Below are 25,143 nucleotides of genomic sequence, written 5' to 3' on the forward strand. Positions count from 1 at the left end.
CTGTAATCCCAGCTTCTTGGGAGGCTGAGGTAGGAGAATTGCCTGAACTGGGACCTGCCAGGTGGAGGTTGCAGTGAGCCGAGATCATGCCAATGCACTCCAGCCTGGGCTACAGGGTGAGACTCCATCTCAAAAAGATAATAATAATGCTCTAGTTACCTCCCTGGCCTTTTTAGTTTGAGTGGGGAAAGCTTCTACCCACCCAGAGTAGGTAAAAACGAACACTAGCATATACCGATAAACCCTGCTTGTTTTCGTTCACGGCCAAGTTCTCTTTTACCCTGGCATATTATAAAACCTAAATACCTAAGCCTTTGTAAACAAATGCCAGCCTTTTCCTTTGAAACTTTATATCCGGCCTCCCACAAAAGGTAAAGGAGATTTTCTGTGCCTCTTAGGCAGCTCTGTTTCGTAGGGGCTGCAAATAAAAGGTCATCTACGTACTAAAGAACACACTCATTGTTAGGTGGAACAAAAGCACTGAGGTCTGAGGCTAGGGCTTTCTCAAAAATGGTACAGGAATTTTTGAATCCTTGAGGAAGTCAAGTCCACGTATACAGGCTTTCTCCCCAGTGGAAGACAAAAATGGGTTGACTCGCAAGAGCTAGTCTAAGACAAAAGAAGGCATCCTTTAGATCTAAGCATGTAAACTAGGTAGCCCTGGCAGGAATCTGCCCAAACAAGGTGGACGGGTTAGGTATTACTGGGTGAATTGTGACCACAGCTTTGTTAACAGCACGGAGGTCCTGTACAGGCCTGTATTCACCAGACGGCTTCCGTGCTGGTAGAAGAGGTGATTCCAAGGTGACTTACATCTTACAAGAATTCCGTGCTTATAAAGCCGCGCTCTATGTCCCAGATGCCTATTATGGCATCTGTAAAAATTGGGTATTGGTGAACTTATACTGGGGAAGCTCTTGGGAGTAGCTCCACAAAGACTGGTGCCTGGTTAATTGCCGGCCCAGGAGGGTTGTCTTCCGCCCAGACTCCGGGTTATTTAATAACCAGCCTATCTACTTCACTTGCTGTGTGCCCTCCAGTCAGGAAGGGAAGCTGTCTAGATGGCATGAATAGCCTCTATTGCTCAGCCTTTGGGTGAGTGAGAGTCAGTAGCACAGCTTTGGGTTAACCTAGCCTTAAAATCACATTTCCTTGGGGAGTAAAGATTTGTGCCTATAATTTTGAGAGTAGGTCCTTACCTAAGAGAGACACTGGGCAGTCAGGTTAGTATAAGAATTCATAGGTCCTTACCTAAGAGAGACACTGGGCAGTCAGGTTAGTATAAGAATTCACGTTGAATTTCCCGATGAGCAATTGCACATCTTTTGGAACTACAAAAGGGTCTTCTTTCTGATATTCCAGTGGCTCCAATAATTGTAGCCTAGTTTTCAGTCAGTGCCCCAATTGGCTGAGTTACTACTGAATGTTCAGCACCTGTGTCTACCATAAAATTTACTTATTGGCCCCCTACAATCATTTTGAGCATGGGCTCCTGGGGACCCAAAGAAATGGAGCCGAGTCTGTTTCAGTCTGTATTAGTTTCCATCCCGGCTAGACCAATTAAGTTGCTATCTGACTTTAAAACACAAGGGCTATCAGTTCCTAAGACACAGAGGCTGTCCGTCATTTGCCTATTAGTCATCGGCACATGTACGGACTGCGCTCCCTCTTTTACCCACTTGTGCTTGGCTATTGATTTTGTCCTTATTACGGCAGTCTCTTTTCCAATGACCTTCTTTCTTGCAAATTGCACATTGGTTTCTTCCTAGTTTGAATTGGCCTCCTGCTTCACTCAGTCTCTCCCTTGGTCTTGGCCACAGCTGTGTCCTCGCCCTCTTCCAAAGTTACCTTCTCTGCTAGCTAGGGCAGCAACTAGTATTTTAGCCTGTGCTGCAGCCACTACCTCAGCCTTTTCTTTTCGTTTTCGTTTTGCCTTTTTTCCTTTTCCTGATTACGGTTTATGAACACTTGAGTAGCTATTGATATCAGCTCAGTGGCATTCTTGCCATCAACCCCTTCTAATTTCTGAAGCTTCTGTCTGATGTTGTTCTGTGACTGACTAACAAAGGCAGCATTTACCAGTCTTTGATTATCAGCAGCCTCAGGGTCAAAAGGAATATAAAGCCTGTAAGCCTCACAGTCTTTCATAAAACTGGCTAGGATTCTCCTCAATCTTTTGCAGGACTTCCGAAATTTTCCCTATATTCATTGCCGATCTCCTTCCTGACTATTCCATTTATAAGTTCTTCCCTATATCTTTGTAAATGTTCATATTGATTGGGTTATCAGGGTCCCAATTTGTGTCAGCATCAGGGAAGTGGGCTTCCACATAGTACTGTGGGTCATTTGTGCCTTCAGGCACATTGTTTTCCAACCACTGGAGAGCTGCTCGCACCACTCTATGTCTTTCTTCTGTACTGAATAGAGTTATAAACAAACTGACCCTATTGTATCAATTACTACCCAAGGCTTTTCTGTGTACAAAGGGTTGTGATGTTTCCAATTTAAGAGATCAGTGGTGGAGAAGGTCAAGTAGGAGTAGACTGGCTCCCCTCCTCTCACCTGGCCCTGTTCATCAAGATAAACTTGAGCCCAAGTTTTCTGGCATCTGCAGGGCACAGGTGTGGCCAGATGGAAGATGCCCTGTTTCTTTGTCCAGCCTATCCCCTTGAACTTGGACAGCAAGAGTTCCTCCCTCTGGGGCGATGCTTGAGCCCCGCTACTTTCTGAACTTGTTTCCTCAAAAGACATTTGCCCCTCTTCCTGTCTAGGGATGGAGATATGGAGGCACAGGGAGGAGAAGTCTCTTCTCTGGGGGAGCTTGGAAAATGGGGTTGTCTTGGCTCCCTGGGAATTTTGTTTCTTTGAGGTCTCATGTGTTACAGGTTTTCTGACTTCCTTTGGACCTCCATGGGCGACCAGTGTCTTACAATAGTCAGCCATGCATGGGGCAGGCCACTTGAGTCGTGTCTGGATAATACTTAACCAAGAGTCAATGTACAGAAATTGATCTGGATGCCTGGACTGGCCTGACACCCCTGTTACTATTTCAAAGTCGTTTTACAGTCAAAAGTGTCCTCTGGTGGCCAACCAACTCCAAAGGCTGGCCGCTCCAGCTCACAGAGTCCTTAACTTCTGAAGAAACAACTTTACACCATATTCCCCAGAAAAGCGTTTTCTGAAATTGTTCAGCATACACTCCAAAGGAGTAGGTGGAAGTTTTGACTCATTTCCCATTTTGGTTTATTGCTTCCCTCCTCCACCCTCATGAGGCACAATTACACAGTTTCCTCCCAGGCTGGTCTAGCAGGGTCCTTCTACGGGATGTTCGGGTGATGCTTAGTCAGGAGGCTCCCTTAGTCTCACACGGTAGAGGGTCAAAAGGTTGAGGAGAACACCCAAGGAGATCAGAAGAACAGGAATTGCAGAAGTATGTGTGGGCTGCAGACCTAAAGATATGCTCTAGTGCTCTTATCTATGTAGAGAGAGGGTCTGTCTGTGTAGAGAGACCAGGTCTGCTTTGCCTCTACTTTCTCTAAATACAGGTTTTATGACTAGCCTGGAATGCGGGCTGTGAGATAAGTTTTCAGGTGCAGTTAGTTGGGCTAAGCTGGGAGGGGTTACTTATTTTTGCTTACTGTGATCTTTACTAATGACCCAGCCCTAATGTTAACTGCTACTTATTCCATTTCAAGTCTGTCTTTAATTTTATTTTCTTCCTCAAATAGAGTAGGCAAAATAGACAAAATCAAAGAGCTCTGAGGGTGAAATAAATATGTATATCAACTTCTTAATGGAAAATGAGTGGACTGATGTAAACGAATCTCCTGAACCAAGTATTTATCTTTATCTTAAGACAGTTCATCAAGAATACCCTTGGGGAGAATGCAATCCTAACATCAAGCTGCAGAATTTCAGCAGCTACAGCACTTCCGGTTGCTTGAAGGAATGCAAAGCCCAGCACATAAAAAAACAGTGCGGATGTTTGCCTTTTCTCCTTCCTGGTAAATAAAGACTAACTGCCCCCTTACTTAACTAGGTAGTTAAGTGTTTCTTAGAGGGTTATGAAAGGTCAGGGAGAAATCGAGTATTGAAATACAAATGGAATATTAAATATTATTAAATGTAACTACAAATGCAACTGACCCATTCACAGAAAAAATTAATATATTCTTAAGCCTGTTCCTTCTCTTTATAGCCTAAAATTACAGCTAATGACAAAGTCACCAGAAGTTTAGTCCTAAATTTTTTTTTGAATTTTATGTTTCTACTTACCTAATTTGAAACATAGAAAATCAACATATCACTAAATTGGTTTCCATTCTTATGAAATTCTACACAGGAAGATCATTCATTTGCCAAGTACAACTTCAGCTGACAAATTTTACATTATAAAATCATAGCAGAGATTTCTGGAAAAGAAAATGTGTTATCAGGGTGGAGCCCCGATACTTATTCTCAAAGGCTAAAATTTGATAGTCTCAAGTATCTAAAACAGCACATCAGGGTTTTCGCAATTTTGAAAGAAAAATTCGGCCATGGATGTGTCTTACCCAGCCTGAAGTTTTCGCCGTTGGAAAGTTGTTTTTTTTGTGAAGGTAAAAGGAACTTCAGGCCTCCTTTGCATACAATTTGCAATTTTTCCAGAACAATGAGTGAGAAGCAAGCATTCAAGGAAACAATGGAGCAGCGTGAATAAGAGCTGGTTTATAGTTTAGTTCTGAAACAAAGACAATAACAGGCCTTTCTCAAAACAAACCCGGTTCCTGCCTGGGGAGTAGACTGCCTTTGTAGGGCTAACAGATTAGCCACAAGATTAAAAATTATCATGGAAGGAGTCATGCAGCTGGAGGCTGCAAGATTCTAAACCTCCCCAAATTGCTCCTGGTGATAACCCCATGCTGCTCAAGCCAGCTCCACAATTTCTCCCCCTGGTGATCTTGAACAAGTGACCTGACCTCTCTCTCTTGCTTTCAAATGGAGGAGAGGATAATAATCCCATCTTATGGGGTTGTTGTAAGAATGAAAGGAGTATGTAAGTGATTCAAATAATGCCTGGCACAGAATATAGTCTGTATAAATGTCATATATTTTTATTCAGGTCTCTTACAACCCCCTCCCACAGCATATCTAGAAAGAGACGTGGTTGTTACACAATCTACCTGCCAAACTATTGTAACTGCCCAATGGGTTCACCTTGCTGGCTGCCTAGCAGAGCTGATTTATCAAGACAGAAGAATTGCAATAGAGAAAAAGTAATTCATGCAGAGCTGGCTGTGACAGAGACTGGAGTTTTATTATGACTCAAATCAGTCTCCCTGAGTATTAGGATCAGAGTTATTAAGGATAATTTGGTGGGTCGGGGGCCAGGGACCAGTGAATCAGGGGTTCTGATTGGTCAGATGAGAGATAAGATCATATGGAATTGAAGCTGTACTTTTTTGCTGAGTCAGTTCCTGGGTGGGGGTCAGAAAATCAGATGGGTCAGTTTTTTGATCTGGGTGGTGTCAGCTGATCTCTGGAGTACAGGGTGTGCAAAATATCCCAAGCACTAATCTTAGCTTTTACAATAGTGATGTTATCACCAGGAGCAATTTGGGGAGGTTTAGAATCTTGCAGCCTCCGGCTGCATGACTCCTTCCATGATAATTTTTAATCTTGTGGCTAATCTGTTAGCCCTACAAAAGCAGTCTACTCCCCAGGCAGGAAGGGGGTTTGTTTTGAGAAAGGGCTGTTATTGTCTTTGTTTCAGAACTAAACTATAAACTAAGTTCCTCCCAAAGTTACTTTAGCTTACGCCCAGGAGTGAACAAGGACAGTGTGGAGGTTAGAAACAAGATAGAGTCAGTTCGGTCAAATCTCGTTCACTGTAATAATTGTCTCAATTATAAATCTTTGCAAAAGTGGTTTTATTATTTTTTCAGATTTCCAGAATCATCACTTCCTTCTTTCTAATATCGAGAGTAATGGTCTTAGCCCCTCCAAAAACTGTTGCTCTGTATAAAACTGATGGCTCTGGCTCTAATTTCTCATTCCTAATTTTACTGGCAAAGTTACTGGAAAGAAGTCTGAATTGTTTCATGCAGAATAATGTTTATAATTTAAAATTTTATTATTATTAAACAAAAACCTATTGGCTAAAGTGGACCAGAAACTAGGCAAGGTGCTATATAAAACACAAAGAATGATATCTGCATAAACTTTAGGATATACCAAATGTATTCTGGAATATGATCTTATTTCGTTAGATTCTCACATATCCTTTTAAGTGTACTGATATATGAAGAAATGGAAGCTTTTAAGCAGTAAATGAATTCGCTAAGGTAATTCCACTAACGGAGGAAGCAATCTCTAAAACAGCTTTTCAGATATCGGTTATTTCCAAAATGTTATTGTTCTTTTGTTTGGTTTTCTTTTTTTTTCTGTGTTCCATCTACTACCATTTTTGTTTTTGTTTTGTTTTCTGAATTGTTCTTTATAAAGGAAGAAATATTATTGCCAGAGCAGGAAATAATCCAGAAAAATGAGGCTTTTTCCTAACTCAGTGTTGAAAGCAGATTTTTTTTAAAAATTATTTCAGTTTATTTATAAAGAGCACTTCCTTAGAGTTAGACAAACCTTACTTTGGTTATTTTCCTTTGGTTTGGTTATTTTCTTTGGTTATTTTGGTTATTTTCTGGATTACTGACTAAACATTGTGGCTAACTGCTGAGCCACATGGATTATAGCAATAGACAAATACTGTATTAAGGTTAAAAGATTAAGGCTATAGAATCAGCCCTAGGAGTAAACCCAGCTCTGATACATAGTGATTTTACTACTTATCTCACAATCTATGATGGGTGCTTAAATATTGGTACTTACCTGCCCCCATCCTACCTCTGGAATGGCCGTCCATTGAGAGAGAGAGCAAGAGAGAGAGAGAGAGAGAGAGTGTGTGTGTGTGTGTGTGTGTGTGTGTAAATGGATAGAGGGAGCAGGATGGAAGATATACAGAATATGCCAGGGTCCCCCTAACTGTGTGGTCTTGAGCAAGCCACTTTCTGAGCCTTAGTTTCTTTACCTATAAAATGAAGATTCTTATATCGCAGGACTGTGAACAGCATCAAATGAAATGAGAACTATGAAAGTAATTTTAAATTTGAAATTTACTTAAATTTTGAAATTATTATTCCCACTTAAAGATTTTAGAATGATAGAGACAGATAGAAAGAAGTATAGAAAAAAAAAAGCATTATTCTTCCTCCCAACAGATATTGTCATTGGGTACTAACTTGGTTCCATAGTTTTGCTTATGAAGGAATAACTGTTCATATAGATGAATGGGTGGGTGGACGAATGGATGGATAGATGTAGATAAGAAAGGTATTTTTGTCATCAGATCATCCATTTTATGAAGTCTTTATATTGTTTTTAAGGAAATGGAATAGAATGTGACCTACAGAAGTACTACAGCTGTGTTTCTCCTGCACTTGGTAAGTTCTTAATTTATTTTTATTTTCAGGATTTACGTTAAAGTTGCTCAAAGTAATACAGGACATTAAGTTAAACTATAGATAGCCCGGAAATTAAACAGAATATAGAATATAAGAGAAGATCTTTTTAAGAGTGTTTTTAAATAGTAGCTAACAAACACAGGCATTGCACACAAACAAACAAAAACTCTCTGATACTAAGACACATCTGAACTTTTAAGTTTTGATCTTTTTTATAATCAAAATATCCTAGTTGTTTTTTATTGTTACACAAATAAAATGTGTTTCTTGTGAATAGTTCAACTACTATAGAATAGAAAAGAAATCATGTAAAAGTAAGTAGAAGTTTTATTACTGAGAATTCTCTGATTGTTTGGGAATAATCCTTCATTCATTCATTTCATTGCATGTACATGGCATATAAAATTTTTTCATTAATGGAATTATAATTGTGCATGCTATAGTTATTGGGGACAAGTTCTTATTAAAGAGCACCCCCTTTCTTTGCTTTCATAACTCTTACCTTAACGTGTAACCGATGCTAACACTCTTGTATATCCTACCATAACCTTCTCCACATATATACCTCCACTTTAAGTCATTTGGTTGTTTTATTAAGATGGAATTCCAGTATATACCATTCTATGAAACTTGCTCTTATAACCCATTGTGGAAATATCTCCAGGATAGCAGGAATAGATTTAAAACTTTCCTTTCAATGGTTCTAAAATATGTCAAGGTATGGCTATAGATAGAAGGAATCTTTTTTTTTTTTATTAAATAGATCACAGGCAAAAGCCACATTACTAACAAATAGATTTGAAATGATGTTGCCAGATTTCTTCTGATTTTTTATCCCTGTTGGAGGCTGGAGAGAGAGGTTGGGGAAAAATACCACAAATGCAGTTCAGGAGGGACTGTTGTGGGATAATGGGGTCAGAAGAGTGTGTGTGTTTGTGTGTGAGAGAGAGTATTATGTATATGAGAGTATATATATGTGAGTGTGTGTGTATGTGTATGTGAGCCTATGTGTGTATGGGAGTGTGTGAGTGCATGTGAGTGTAGGGGAAGAGTGGTGGTCATTACCAGCAGTGCTAAAAAACTAGCAGATGGACGCAAAAGTTATCTCCTAGAGATGTCAAAGTGAAGCGTCCAGGAAACACACCCAAAGTCTGTGAGTAACCAGGAGGTCTTAGTAAACACCTGGTTCATTAGAACAAAGGGTTTCAGTATCAAAAGCAAACGAAAAACAAGAACCTGAGTATCTACCACGAGCAAGGAGCAGAGAAAATGGGCACTGCGAGGTGGTCCAAAGGGTAGTGATAGGACTTGGTAACCACTTTTTTTAACATTGAAAGTGAAATGATAAACTTTGTAAGACTATCCTACCCATGATGAAATATTTCTTTTCTCTGAATCCCCTGTCCTGGTTTTCATTTCAGACCACATTGAACTTAAGGAGTTATGTACAGTGGGAACACATAATTCTAGCTGCCCTGTTTCTTGTGAAGAAACAGAATACCCTGCCACTATTTCTTATTCCTCTTTTCCAAGTCAAAAAGCTTTAAACTATCTTTCCAAGAAGTTGAATCAAAGCCGGAAATACATCAGGTAACCTTACTGTCTTTTAAATTATTGATAATTAACAAAGATTATTTTTCTTTATTAAAAAATCTCATAGACTCAGGAAATAAAATTCTAATCAATCAAGGGAGGCAATGGCTTTTGTCACTGAATTAACAATGAAAGCATGGAATTTTTAAAGTAGATAAAATCATATCTTTCAACTCCTTACTTTAATTGTATGAAAAGGAAAATGATGCTTGTTTGAGTAATTTGCTCATGATCAAATCTTTATTGCCCAAACTAGGGAAAATAATAATGTTGAATGATAACAATGAATGGATGCCTTAAAATATGAAAACTCCTTACCTTTACATTATACACTTTGAGTCTTCTAATAACTGTACAAGGTAGATGAAAAAAATTAATATTCTAATTTTACAGAAGAGGAAACTGAAGGACATTGTATTTTAGGAAATGGTTCTGCGAAGATAGGAGCATGGAAAGAAGTTATGCCCAAGAACTTTGACTCTGGTCCCCATGTACTTGCAACCCAGACGCATGATTCCAAGTGCCCTGATTAACTGAGAATTAAATTAGTTCTCTTTCTGCTACACTGTACTGCCTCTTAAAATTACAAATCAAGCTTTATAAAGAACTACTTTTTTTAATAGGGAAGCAACTTTAGCATTTCTGTTTGTTTCTTTGTATTTTTGGACTAGGACATGAAGCAGCAATATAGTGTATTGGTATCTGTAGTTAAATTTATTAAAGTAAAAATATTGACTAACTTCAGGTTGATTTACATTTTCACAGACATATACATAATTTGGAATGCATGCTTTAATTCCAATGTTAGCCTTGCACTTACTTTAATAAAATAAAAAAGATATTCCCATGTAAACACCAAGGTAATAAAATGGTCTTTACAGATCAGAAAGAAAATGTATTTTCATCAAAACAGGACTAATGGAGTGATTTCACAGAGCAGATAAAATGATAAACTGCTGCAAAATTCACAGCTGTGTTGTTTACACTTCCGGCTCCAGCACAGACATCTATTTATATATTTTGTTTTAATGTGGGAAACTTATTTGCTTTTCATATTGTTCCTGATATATTTAAATATGACTCAGAAGAGCACTTCCTGTGTCTTTCAGTTGATAGAAATTTCCTGAGTTTCATAATTATTTAATATGTAGAGAAAGTAGGCATGATTTTGGAGACATATTGGTGAATCAGAAAAGAAAACCATGTAGGAAACAAGAGGATCTTAAGGAATGCTATTTTATTTTTGTTGCTGTTGTTTGTTTGTTTCCAAAACTCAGATATTCTTGAAATGGAAGAGTTCCCTGATTCCCCTTGCAGAATGTGGAAAAGGGTGTTGCTGGCCTGTTTAGTAACCCCGCAGCTCAAACCCCTATGGGGAGCATGCAGACTGGCAGGTGCAGAGACCAGGGGGAGTGCTTTGGGCTCTGAAGACCCCATTGTAGTGTCTAGGGGTGGGTGCCTGCAGCCCCAGTGTTACAAAGCTCTTTCATCTTTGCTGTGTACAGACGGCTTGTTAATAAGCTCAATGGATCCTCTGCCTTATTGCAAGGGCAGAGGGCCAGTGTGACAGCCTTCTGTATCCCGAGCTCTTGCCCAGTGTCTCAGAAGAATCAGATTACACACAGGCTTGAAGGATGAGTGCAAGGTTTTAGGTAGTGCTGGAGGTGGCTCTCAGTGAGATGGATGGGGAGCCAGAAGCGGGGGTGGAGTGGGATTGTGATCTTTCTGTGGAGTTGAGCTGCTTATGGCTAGACTCTTCTCTGAACACTCCTGGCCAAACTCCCCTTGGCGTTCAGATCTCCCTCCTCCTCTCTTTCTCTGCCTCATCGTTTCGCCATTGCTTGTTTGGAGATCTACTGGTCAGCTGGTCTCTTCTGGATCTTGGGATTTGGGTTTCATATGGGGGAAGATTAGGGGGTGTGGTGGGCCAAAAGGAAACTTTTTGGGTGCAAAAACAGAAATGTCTGTTGTCATTTAGGGCCAGGGGTATCCAGGGCTGAGGGAGGGCCTTGCCAGGAAACCGCCCTCTTCTACCCAGTATTTTTCTGTCTCCTGTCCATATAATTATGAATAGTTCTCCAATTAATCCTGTCACATAATATACATGTAAGGACCTTACACGGTTTTAAATAGTGGAGGCCATTACCAGGAAGACTAAGGTGGGCAGCTAAACAAAGGTGGCTGGACTCAGGAGTTGCCCAACTCCTACATACAGACAGTTAGAAGTCATACATATAATCAAGAAACTGGTGTGTGCAAAGGTACGAGAAATCAGAGAGTGGTAAATCAGAAGACACAAATGCAGTTTGTCAGGACGGCAAATGTGAAATGCTAGCAGCAGTCATTTAAAAAGAAGCAACCTTTAACTTCATCATGAAGCTGTACATGTGACTTCCTAGGACAGAAATAAATGCTACTCCACGGCCAATCCAGGGTCTCATGTGGCAGCTGCTGGACCCCAAAATGTTGAGGGGCTTAGCTTAACTCTAGCAGGCAGTGTGGAGTTTACCCTTGAAGATAGCGGTAAATTGTGTCTGAAGTTAGGGCAACTTCATTAGTAAAACAAGTAAATTTTTTAAATTGTTCTGTTTTAACTTAACAAATTTTGAAACAAAAATTGTGTAAAATTGTTTTCTTTCTTTTTTTTTTTTTAAGACGGGATTTCACCATGTTGCTCAGGCTGATCCTGAACTCCTGACCTCAGGTGATCTACCCACCTTGGCCTCCAAAATGCTTGGATTACAGATGTGAGCCACCACATCCAGCCTAAAATTATTTTCTCTATGCCAAATTAGCTCATTCCCCTAATGCAGCACTAATGTTCACGCATCTGGAAGCTTTTTAAAAAATATTTTGTGATACAATTAAAAATTCAGTTTTTATTTTGTAAGTGTGCCTCTCTTGACACAAATATTTTTGGACTTAAATTCTCTTGAATTCTGAACAATTTCACTATTGCCATGAAGCACAGATTCAGTGAGACCTGAATGACTGGACAAAACAACCGCCTGAGAGAAGTTGAGCAAATAGCACAATATTTTTGCAGGGGAAGAATTTATCTGTTTCAAAATCACAGGCAGATAATGCTTGGAAATGATTATGAATGTTGTGCTTGGGAAATTAAACAGTATTATCAGTGTACATGCAAATTAGGAGCACAATGGAAGCCAAAGAGATTGGAATATTACTAAAATGTCTGGACTTCCAAAACAACTTTATTATTTCTGTTACTTAGGCAACTGTTTTATCACTTGTAAATATTACTATACCCCACGATTATCTACTTCAACATGTACATTCTCCTGTTACCCAGGGTTAAACCAATGGAAATTAAGTAAACATACTAATGATGTATTTTGAATTAAGTATACTTGGAATTATTGATTTCAAAGGCTGTAAACAACAAGGAGAGTGATTTACAGCCATGTTCCTTAGATGTATTAAAGACCACTACATAATTCCAGGAAACTCTGTTAATAGTATTCATTCTTAATGGCAATCGTTATTGCCGTTTTAAAATCATGAGGTGCTTGGTTTCTGCTTCAGCTTATATTACTGTGAGGGTAATATCGATTCATTCATTTATTGGTTTCATCTTTAATTTGCTCCCTTATTTGTCCATTTTACATATATCTAAGGAGCAACTTATTATTTGTTAGGATTCAGGAGTATTCTAGGCATTAGGGATGCATCCGTGTGTAAAAGACAAAAATTCTGCCTTGCTGGGCTTCTGTCCACTGGGATATAACTGGGTGATCACTATATACAGTCATGTCAGATGGTGCTAAGCCCTGTGGGAGAGCAGCAGAGAAAAGCAGTCTGGGGAAGCCAGGGTCAAGGAGGGTTGTTCTCAGTGTTGTGGATTATGGTCAGGAAAGTCCTTCCTGAGAAGGTGACAGTGGAGCAAAGACCTAGAGTAGTGGCTCTCAAAACTCCATGGAGGAGTTTGACTTACAGTATATTAAGAATTCTGCATGGAGTGGGCAGTGGAGTTGGGAGAAAAGTGACATGGTTTGACAAGATGCATGTATATATTTTGGTTACCATGTGCAGAATAGAGGGTGTTTACTTGTTGAAGTGGGGGTGCATTAAAGTAGGAAACAGAAAGACCAGTTAACAAACTATTGCAAAAATCCAGGTGAGAGGTCATGAAGGCTTGGGCAAAGATGGTAGTATTGAATGGGGTGAGAGGTCATAGGAGTCCCGATATATTTTGAAGGTAACACAAAAAAATGGGATTTCCTGATGGATTGGCTATGGAATGTGAAAATTTACAGTATAAATAGGGAAAATATGAAGCATTTGACTTGGAACATGTGAAAGTTGAAACATGTATTAGGCATCCAAGTAGAAACATAAGAATGAACTGAATATAGTATTGAAGTTCAAGGTAGGAGACTGGGCTGGAGATAGAGAAACTGAGGGTTTCCAAGACCGTGTAATGAGCTGTTAGTGTTTAAAAGATGTTCACCTGCTCTGGTCACATATAAAAATTTCTAATAGACATTAAGAAAATAGAGTCTTTGCCTAAGTATGTTAATAACATATAGTTAATAATTATTATTCATCAAACACTCAATTTTGTGTCAATTTTGCATATACATAATTTAATTTCACCTCGCTACAACTCTATGAGCTCAACTGTAAAATCCTGACTACTCATGAGGAAACCAGGGCTCAAAAAATCCAGCATGATTTCTTGAAGGTCCTGTAAATAACAAAAGACAGAACCAAGATTTGAATGAAAATTAAACACATGTTTAAATGTTTGTAAATACTTTAGTCTATTCAGTAGATATTTACATTTCATATCTTTTTCTAGTTTCTCAGGAATGAGATGCAGAAAAATTATTGGGGAAAATTACTTTTTCTTAAAAACCACATGACAAAAATGCCTTCTAAATCCTGCTAATCGTGATTAATATTAAAAACAATTATGTGTCCAGTTTAGCATTAAGTAGTATTTAAAACCAAAATGAATATTACTTTTATTTGATGGGAATTAAAAGTAATGCTGACAATCTTAAGCTGTATTAACACTACTTTTTTATCCCTAGGGAGAATCTTGTAAAAATTGAAATTAATTATAGTGACCTAAACTATAAGATAACCCAGCAACAAAAGGCAGTGAGTGTGTCTGAGTTACTTGGTAAGTGTCATTTAATTGCTTTTTATTTTTAAAAAAATGTCATCAGTTTTTTTTTTTTCTTTCACATTTAAAGTTTAGCTTGTCAGTGAAGGACAAGAATCAATTGAACTTCTTGTCCCACTGACAAGCTAAAACCACTGAAAATCAATTGAACTTCATTCAGCTGCTATTTAAATCTGACAGATTTCCACTCCCTAGAAAACACTACACAAACTCACATGGACTTTTATTTAAAACAATGCTGGTGGCGTTTCATCTCATACCCACATTTACATCAAACTTTACCTTCAGATCCCTCACGAAGTGAGTCTTGTAGAATGTTTCAGCCACCTCATACCTCGAAACAGGGCTCCACCCCAGAGTGGCTTAAAAAGAAGAACCTGAGGAAGCAAAATTGGGCATTTTGTTTACAAGCAGTGCCTGCTCATTTGCCTTCCCCACACAGACCTTAAAAAATAAAATGGCCGATTTCCTACATCTCACCACATCTTAGAGGAAGCCACCTCCATGTCGGAGACAGAAGGCCTTAGACTCACACAAAAGTGACAGCAGTCAGACATTGCAGCTGAGACCCTGAATATGGACGAAATATGCAAATTCACCAAAGCTCTTGGAGAAGCCTATACTTCATTATCACATGTTACAAAGGCAGAATGGTCCTAAGAATGGCCCAGGGCAATGAGATAATATTGATAATCTAATCTATTTATGAAAGCACTGCAGGAGTAGTCAGATTCAGAGGCAGAAAGTAAAATGGTGGTTGTCATGGGCCAAGGAGAGGAAGAGTGAGGAGTTAGAGTTTAATGCATACAGACTTTCAGTTAGGGAAGATGAAAATGTCGTGGAAATAGATGAAGATAATGGAATGGCTGCATAACAACATGAATGTATTTAATGCCACAGTACTGTATGCTTAAAAATGGTTAAAATGGTAAATTTTATGTCATATCTATTTCACCACCATAAAAAAATCCCAAACAGGAAATATAAATTTTAAAATATCAAAAAAAGCAATGCTGTGTTAATATATTTTGGATAAAGGAAAAATATGAATGCATAAACAGAAATAAAGTTTTGACACTTGGTGTCACAACTTGCCTGGAAATCAATTTTCTGGAAAGCATCATCATCCAGTGGTGCCACCTGGATGGCACGTTTCTACTCCTCACTTAACACCTAGAAACGAGTTTGTAATTATCTAGGCTCTCTAATGAATTTACCTAAATTTTATATCCTCCAAAATCTTTGAGTTATATGTTTGGAATCAGATTTTATGTTTGCTTTTCTTCTCTGCTTTTTATGATGATTTGTATGAGTATTACTTCGATTTTATCAATTGCTATAGCCTTATTCATATCAAATGTTAAAATAATACCATTAATCTCTCTTCATATCATTTATGATTATGTTTTGCTTCAACTAATTTAACTTCTAATAATGTTCAATTTGCTTTTTATGAAAAATAATGACATTTAATTTTTTTAAATTGGTTTTATTACAGCAGATCTTGGTGGTCAGCTGGGTCTATTTTGTGGGGCCAGTCTGATCACAATCATAGAAATTATTGAATACATAGTCACCAGTTTCTACTGGATATGCATTTTCTTTTTACTGAAGATACCTGATATGACCCAGTGGACTCCTCCACCTCAGCATCTGGGAAATAAAAATAGGATAGAGGAGTGCTGATATTCATTTAGGCTAAAATAATGTGCTTTTCCCTTCATGATACCTTCAGATTTATCATGACTAATTCATTGTTATGTCACTTTGTTATAGTTTTGAGAGTTCAATAAAAGCCATTAATGATATATATCTTTTTATAAATATTTCTGCCTTTCTATTTGTCTCTGTATGTATGTATATTTATACATATATTAGAAATAAGGAAATAGGCACTATCTTTTTCACCTTTGTGTTCCCTGCACTTAGAACAGTCAAGATTATGTAACGGACATCTTACATACTGTTTTCAATGAATGAATATTAGTGTAGTGAAAAAAAGACATTCTTTATGACTATGTAAACTAGACCCAATAAACTGTATGTGAAAAGACAATATATTTCTTTATTCAAGAAATAATATGTATAATTTATGCTTTATAGAGTTTTAAAGAATTTTTATTTTCACTAAGATTCAACATACTTTTTTCCTCCTTTTATCTGGTGTTTTCTATTGTAAATGACTTTTGGAGAGACAGAAATTTATGTTTCCCATGCAGGTGGTACTTAACATAAATATAACTGAAAATAAATTAAATCTGTATTATGTTGAAAGTACATGACGTTTTCTCATTTTTTCCCCAAGTACTTCTATTTACATATTTAGTCCAGAGAGGAAATTTAAGAGTTTCAGTGTTTTCCCTTTCCCTCAGGTAGTAGACCTACTTTTGGTCTCTCAGAATATTCAATTAATGGTGACTTTTTGGGGACTTCTCAAACATATTTAAGAGATAATGATCAAGTCATAAAAACAAAAAAATAATAATCAAGTGAAAGAATTCTATCTCCTAATTTATTTTCAGTGCTATTGCAATTTCTTTCAGGTACAAAAGAATAACTTCTAAAACTCCTAATATTGTTTTCCAGCTTAAAGATAAGCAAGTGCTAGTTCCATGGGAATGAGGCCAGTACAGTTTGATGGTAGTAACATTAGGAATACGAATATCTCATGACTCAGAAATCCCAATCTTGGGTAAATATTCTGGAGAAATTCTCCCACAGATGTGGTGTGCAGCTTCCAACTTTATTACAATTCCTCTACTTACCCACTTTTTTTTTGAGTTGGAGTCTTGCTCTTTTGCCTGGAATAAAGTGTAGTGGTGTGATCTCAGCCATTACAACCTGTGCTGCAACATCTGCCTCTTGGTTCAAGCAATTCTCCTACCTCTGCCTCTCAAATAACTGGGATTACAGACACCCACCACAAACATGGCTAATTTTTGTATTTTTAGTAGAAATGGGGTTTCACCGTGTTGGCCAGGCTGGTCTCAAATTCCTGACCTCAAGTGATTCACCCACCTCAGCCACCCAATTTCATAGCTGGAATTACAGGTATGAGCCTCCGTGCCTGGCCTACTTATCCAAATATTGATTCTAGTTATAGCCACGTGCAACCCTTTGAATGTAAGAACTTTCTTGCTTATCTGTAGTGGTGGAGATCATGAAAATTATGCATGGATCTTTTTTTTCCAGCTCATCAGTTACCATTAGTGTTAGAGTATTTTATGTGTGGCCCGAGACAGCTCTTCTTTCAATGTCGTCCAGGGAAGTCAAAAGGTTGGACACCCCTTAATAAGCTAAACTAGAAGATACTATTCTTTCCCCTTTTATTCAATATATTGAAAAATCTTAAAGCAGTTTGCATTTTCAGTGATTCATAAAGGACTCCACAAATTTCATTGTATCTAACATGAAGTGAGTCAAGAACAGAGTATAATAGAGAAAACTCCTATTTTTTTGAACTTGAGGAAGTCTATATTATAAGAAACATTAAGTATCACACATGGCTCACTAATTTATCTTCCAATGTTCCTGTGTTAAGAAAACAACAAATACATGTACAGTTGACCCTTTAACAATACAATGATTAGGAGCACCAAGCCTTGTGCAGTGGAAAGTCCACATATCATTATAGACTCACCCAAAACTTAACTAATAGCCTACTGTTGCCTGGAAGCCTTACCAATAACACCAACAGTCAATTAACACATACTTCCTATGTTATATGTATTATACACTGTATTCTTACAATAAAGTGAGCTAGAGAAAAGAAAACGTTATTAAGAAAATCATGAAGAAAACACATTTACTATTCATTAAGTGGACATGGATCTTTATGAAGCTCTCCATCCTGTCTTCTTCATGTTGAGTAGGCTGGGGAGGAGGAGACAGGGCAGGGATTGGTCTCGCCATCTCAGGGGTGGTAGAGGTAAAAGAAAATTCATTATTTAAGTGGAGCAGTAAAGTTCAAACCTACATTGTCCAAGGGGCAACTATTTTGTTTGAAAGACATAAAATGGGGTTGATGTCATGGAAGAGCTATCTAGCTGAGAATGGAGATTATTAAAATTTAAGCCTCCTTAAAGGTTTGGAAAAACAGATTGTCGATCAGTTTGGTTCCCACCAACTGCATTTTATTGATAAGGTGACATGCCACTGCTATTAGTATGTACCAACATGAGGTAAGAAGCTTAATATTAAGTATCTTAATATATCGCCTACCATCCTCAAACTGGAATCAAAACACCTTTACTAAAATATGGATGTGCTAGAGACATGAAGAACTGAGCTGACTCCTGAGTAAATACCTTATCCTAATTTGAGGGACAGTGAAGGAGGTGTAACTGGGTTTCTTCTCAAATGTTGTAGGTTCTTGGCCTCCAACCTCTTAAAGAATAAGCAGTGGGGCCGCTTCAGCTGCACCTTATGCTCGCAAAGTAAAATATCGGACCCAGAAAACTGTTGCAGAAAGGTGATTTTATTTATGTAGAGAAAAGAGAAGGAAAGGAGAAGAGAAAGGCTTCTAGTAAGAGTGTGGAAGGGGATTCCAGAGGGGAAATCCCAGGATTCCAGAAAGTTGGAAATCCTGCACAGGTGATGGAGCATGGACTTTTATTCTGGGAGAAACCCCCACCTTCTCCAACACCCTGGGCCAATGAAAGGAGTTCCTTAGAACTTCTGCTGGAGACTGGGCGCGGTGACTCAAGCCTGTAATCCCAGCACTTTGGGAGGCCGAGGAGGGTGGATCACGAGGTCAAGAGATCGAGACCATCCTGGTCAACATGGTGAAACCCCGTCTCTACTAAAAATACGAAAAATTATCTGGGCATGGTGGCGCGTGCCTGTAATCCCAGCTACTCAGGAGGCTGAGGCAGGAGAATTGCCTGAACCCAGGAGGCGGAGGTAGCGGTGAGCCGAGATCGCGCCATTGCACTCCAGCCTGGGTAACAAGAGCGAAACTCCATCTCAAAAAAAAAAAAAAAAAAAAAGAACTTCTGCTGGAGTGATTAACTTTTAGTTTCTTCCGGTGCCCTCAAAATTCAAACATAAACTGTTGAATCTCCCAGATGGAGAGAGATGGGAGTGCGGGCATGGCTTTGGGAAATTCTTGCCCTTAAAACTACATTCCCTCATGGACCCGGAAAGAGAACACATTCCCTCAGAGAAATACCTTTGAAAAGGTTTCTGGGATATGGGGATGAAGATAAAGGTCTGAGGATAATCTCTGACTTTCTCACCTCAAAAACATCCTTCTTGGCTGCATGCCATGGCTCACGCCTGTAATCCCAGCACTTTGGGAGGCTGAGGCGGGTGGATCACCTGAGATCAGGAGTTCAAGACCAGCCTGACTAATATGGAGAAACCCTGTCTCTACTAAAAATACACAATTAGCTGGGCATGGTAGTGGGCGCCTGTAGTCTCAGCTACTCAGGAGGCTGAGTAAGGAGAATCACTTAAACCTGAGAGGCGGAAATTGCAGTGAGCCAAGATTGTACCATTGCACTTCAGCCTGAGCAACAAGAGCAAAACTCTTGTCTAAAAAAAAAAAAAAAAAAAAATTCTTTTTATTTTACTGCATCGAGTTGTACCAGATCTGGGATCACTGCGTGTCCTGCATCCTGGGAAGAATCACCATGCAAACATTACACCAATTCTTCAGAAAGTATGAATATTCCTAAGGGAACAGATAGAGCAACTGAGGTCTCCACATCATGTGGCTAACAGAGGCTGGAAATGCTGGCCCACTGCCTCTGGTAAATAGTTCTATAATCTTTACCCTTCCAACTGTACTCCTTCTTAAAAGTGGACAAAAGGTGATGTTCAAGGACAGCTGTTTCTGCTACTTGCCTGTAGATGATAGAATGACTGAACCAGAAAAGTCTCACCTGAAGAGGACAAATCTGAGATAAGACAGGTGAAAATGGAAAGGGAGAAACTGAGAGATAGTAAGAGAGCCCATAAATGACAAATGGGAAAGGATGTTATTTTTCTTTTCCTGAGAGAGTGCCTCAGAGCAAGATAATTAAGACATTTAATTCTCTCAAGTTGGGGTATAGGTCAGGATCCATGCTGAGACAAACCCTGGATTTGCTTACCCTGGAAATGGAGAAGTGACCTGAAGGCAAACTGTTAACGAAACAACTCTGAGTTATTTGAAGAAACTATATCAATCAGCATCCCTTGATGACCCACCTAAAAGAAAAGCAGATTGGAATCATCATTTGGGTATTTTTCCTCAGGTTATGCTGATCATATTCATATGTCTGTATAGCCAGACTGGTGATTCACCCACAGAGTATTCATAAAGACCCCAGAGAACCCAGCATTACGGGAAGCTGCCTGAGAAGATAATGTACAGATACAAGGGACAATAGATATTTCTATGTCCCTAATGCACTAATGGAGCATTCACTTCCCAGCATCCTGGGAAACAGCATGTATCCTCAGCCAGGAAGGATGTAATAATATCTTGATTGTAAGGAAAGGGCAGCAACATAAAAATAAATGAATTATCAACCCATGAAAAGATGTGAACAATCCTTAAAGGCATATTGCTGTGTGAAAGATGCCAACCTGAAAAGGCTACATACCATATGATTCCAACGATATAGCATTCCAGGGAGGACAAAACTATGGAACCATAAAGAATTTTGAAACATCAGTGATTGACAGGAGCTTGAGGGAAGGAGAGAAAAACGAATAGATGAAGCACGAAGGATTCTAGGGGCAGTGAAACTAGTCTGTGTGATAGTCTGATGTTAGATACATGTCATTATGCATTTGTCAAAATCCATAGAATATACAACTCAAAGAGTGAATCCTAATGTAAACTATGGATTTTAATTCGTAATAAGGTATCAATATTGGCTCACTGATTGCAGCAAAAGTGCCACATTAATGCAGGATGTTAATAATAGAGGAAACTGTGGGGTAGGGGTGTTGGGGGGGTTTAGGGAACTTTCTACTTTTCACACTTTTTTTTTTTGTCAACCTAAAACTTCTTTTATAAGTGTATTTATGCTGGGCACTGTGACTCACGCCTACAATCCCAACACTTTGGGAGGCCGAGGCCGGTGGATCATCTGGGGTCAGGAGTTGCAGACCAGCCTCGCCACCATGGTGAAAACCTATGTCTACTAAAAATAAAAAAAATTAGCCAGAAGTGGTGTGGGTGCCTGTAATTCCAGCTACTCAGGACGGTGAGGCAGGATAATTGCTTCAATCTGGGAGGCAGAAGTTGCAGTGAGCCGGGATTGTACCATTGCCCTCCATCTTGGGCAAGAAAGAGAGTGAGACTCCAACTCAAAAAGAAAAAGAAAAAAAAAGTGGGGAGGGAGTGGTTCAAGATGATAGAGACTCAGGCTAGAGGAGTACATTTGTAGGAATACTATGTACAGACTAAACCAATGTCAGTGATTCTCTGGTAAGAACACTCATGTAACATTGGTATTTCCTGGTCAGAGTGCTGAGAATGAACGAGGAATTTTTCCCATTGTACGTTCAATTGGTTGGGAGGCAGATGGTCAGTGCTTCATAAGGATATCTGGTAATATAATTTGGTTCTGTGTCCCACCCAAATCTCATCTTGAATTGTACTCCCATTATTCCCATGTGTTGTGGGAGGGACCTGATGGGAGATAATATGAATCATGGGGGCAGTTTCCCCTATAGTGTTCTGGTGGTTGTGAATAAGTCTCACGTGATCTGATGGTTTAATCAGGGATTGCCGCTTTTGTATCTTCCTCATTTTTTCTCTTGCTGAGGCCATGTAAGAAGTGTCTTTTGGTCGGGCAGAGTGGCTTACACCTGTAATCCCAGCACTTTGAGAGGCCGAGGCAGACAGATTACAAGGTCAGGAGTTCGAGACCATCCTGGCCAATATGGTAAAACCACGTCTGAACAAAAATACAAAAATTAGCCAGGCATGGTAGTGAGCTGAGGTTGTGCCACTACACTCCAGCATGGGCGACAGGGCACGATACTGTCTCAAAAAAAAAAAAAAAGAGAGACGTGCCTTTTGCCTCCCACCATGTTTCTGAGGCCACATGGAACTGTAAGTCCAGTTAAACCTCTTTTTTTCCCCAGTCTCGTGTGTGTCTTTATCAGCAGTGTGATAACGGACCAATACATCTAGAATCTTGTGTTGTTGAAAAGATTTCTTTCTTGAAGGCTGAGTTATGGTTATGCTCCCCCTATTGCAGATGGAACCTGAAGTTTCATGAGCAGTGGCCTCTGGTAACTATCATAGTAGCAGGAAATGCATTTTATACAGAAAATCTGTGCCGGAAGGTTTGGGAAATAACATGATGGCATCAACTGAGGTGTGGTATATAAAGCAAAAATTTAATCTCTCCACTGAAGTTATGTGTTATAATAAAAGAGTTCTGGTTGTATTTATAGACCTAAATATAAATGAAAGGAGTGAAAGGAGTAGACAATAATCCTAGAATGAAGATGTGTTTGTGAAAAGAAGTACCTGAAAATCTTGTTGCTGGATATCTATGGACAGTGATTGGCCAAGGAAAAAATAAATTTAAGTTTGGAAAAGCTGTATCTGCAGTTAAATACCCCTACCAAAACCTACTCAAAGGCAGGCAAAAAATGGATAAAGGAAGGAAATAAGTAGTTTAAGTGGTAAAGAATTATCAAAAAGACCTGTGAAATTTTTGGTCATGGTTAGCATATTTTGGAGAGGAAATTCTTCCACCTCATCAGATAATACAAGAGTTGGCAGTCCTCCATGTTTCAGTATGTCTATGTCTGTGCATGAAATATAGTAGAAGTTACCACAACAAGAATTATAAGAAATGCCGAGAGAATATATAGCTGAGAGATAGTGGTAAAGGCTAAAAATGGATTCTTCAGCCTTGCCTCCAGCCTTGAGCACACATTGCCTCTAGAACTCAGAAACTTTCAGGAGTAGACTTAGCTCAGAATCAAGACAAATAAGAATCAGACCCAGGACTCTGAATAGTAGAAGGCACCTGCATCTTCATTTTAAGAATAATTATTGAGCAGTGTAGTATTTGAGCTACAGTTCCACTAAAAACAAGACCAAGTCAAGCACTCTGAGGCTTCCTACGGCCGGCAGCAGAGAAAAGCTGGAGAGACCTCAGAACTGAGGGATTAAGTACTGTCTTTCATGACTGCATGTCCTGAGGGCAGAGTGTTCTTAGCACATCAGAAGCTATTCATGGTGGTCATGAGAGCGCTTATGCCCTTGGTGTGGATTCTTCATTGCTGAGACTGAGTATTCTGTCTCTAACCACAAAACCCTGCCATTTCTCCTTGGACATTTTCTCTCTTTTCTCACTGTGACCATCTTAATCCGTGTCTTCATATCTGGAATTTAACAAGTGTCTTAGAAAATCACATCACCCCTCAACAATATACTTCTCAACAATTTATAGGAGTATAGTGCTAGAATAATGCTTCTTTAATATGTCTTGAATCATGACATTTCTCTTAAATCAAGTCACCTTACACTTACTAATTTCTTATCATCTTTTATAAGCTCTGTATTTTATAGAGCCAGCATCATTTTTAAACTTCTTTCCCAATACACTTATTTAGCCAGTTCTTTCTCTGTTTCACAAACTTACCATGATGATGCGTTCCTCCGTATTTCATCTAATTCCTCCCCTTGTTCAGTGATATTATTCCCTTTCAGGGAAATATCTATAGTTTGCCATTGCTGAAGCTTATGTCTTCCCTGTTATCTCTCAGCTTCTTCAATCTCTATTTCTTTTCTGAGTAAACATAATAAAGCATTTGAGTAGTACTTAAAATTTTTACTGAAAATTATTAAAATATTAATAAGTCAATAGGTTAAATTAGATCATTGAATGCATTTTTTAAAAGATTAACAGAAAATTGAAAACATGCAATCAATACTTTTTCTTTTTGGTTACTAAACTTTTTTTTTTAATTTGGAAAATTTAAGAAAGTAATGAAATGAACAGCCACATAACCACTATTCAAATTTAATCAGCATTATATTTTGGCATATTTCCATCTGATTTTATGTGTATGAAATCATGGTATGTACATTAGTCTGAAACCTACTTTTCACTTTTACCTGTTTATAGTGCATTCATGTTAACAAATAAAGATCTGGCTTATTAAATTGTTGCATTAAATTACGTCCATACATATACCATGATTGACTGATTGATTTTCTCCTGTGAATGTATATTTACATAGTTCCAAATTTCCACTTATAACAAAGATAAGGCAATAAAATTCTGTATACATTTCCTTTTGGTATTTACCTGGAAGTGAAATTAATAAAATTTTTTGGTAGATGCATCTTTACCTTGACTACATATTGTCAAATTGAAATTCAGAAATTCCTCATTATCTTGTGAGAGTTTTAAAAATTTTTCCAAACTAGTTTGTACTTTTTGTTTTAAGAGCTCAGTAGGCATTGAAGGGGAGGATGGAATTGGAGATGTCTTAGAGAAGAGGAAGTCATGAAAAAGTAGGAAGAAGCTGCAGCTGAAAGATTACCAGGTATCTGTGTAATTCTGACTGGATTCAGAGGATAGTAAACCTGCCACAGAAATTGTGATGCCAGAAGAGTCATTAGGATGAATGGACAGTCACTCTTTCCCCTGTGACATGATGGAGGGTATATTGCACGACTTTCAGGTCGATATTGGCCAATCTACCTAATACAGATATTGACCAGCTTCTTACATTGCTTGTTTTGTTGTGGCGTAAGAAGAGTAATCACAGCAAATGTCACAGATACTGGGGAAAGAGTGTTCTAAATAAGAATAGATTCCAGATAAGTGTTGGTGAATGAGTTGTGTTTTAACTATTTTTCTATGAATAGTGATCCTCAGAGGTTTATGAACTTTTTTTTATAATGAACAGACAAAAGAACAAATATTTGAAATA

The 25,143-nt window shown here is 38.5% G+C and overlaps 1 protein-coding gene across 1 annotated transcript in view; it reads left to right on the forward strand.

Annotated features, from left to right (window-relative positions):
- Positions 1-16,518, forward strand: part of ASIC5 (acid sensing ion channel subunit family member 5) — a 46,688-nt gene extending 30,170 nt beyond the window's left edge. Inside the window, exons 6-10 of the mRNA XM_002745297.7 lie at positions 3,857-4,004; positions 7,419-7,475; positions 8,918-9,086; positions 14,147-14,238; positions 15,740-16,518. Coding sequence (XP_002745343.3) covers positions 3,857-4,004; positions 7,419-7,475; positions 8,918-9,086; positions 14,147-14,238; positions 15,740-15,927 — 654 coding nt within the window. The 3' untranslated portion in view covers positions 15,928-16,518. The remainder of the gene's footprint in view (positions 1-3,856; positions 4,005-7,418; positions 7,476-8,917; positions 9,087-14,146; positions 14,239-15,739) is intronic.
- Positions 16,519-25,143: the final 8,625 nt, after the last annotated feature.

This window comes from Callithrix jacchus, chromosome 3 (assembly GCF_049354715.1).
Source record: "Callithrix jacchus isolate 240 chromosome 3, calJac240_pri, whole genome shotgun sequence".
In the NCBI taxonomy this organism is placed as follows: domain Eukaryota; kingdom Metazoa; phylum Chordata; class Mammalia; order Primates; family Cebidae; genus Callithrix; species Callithrix jacchus.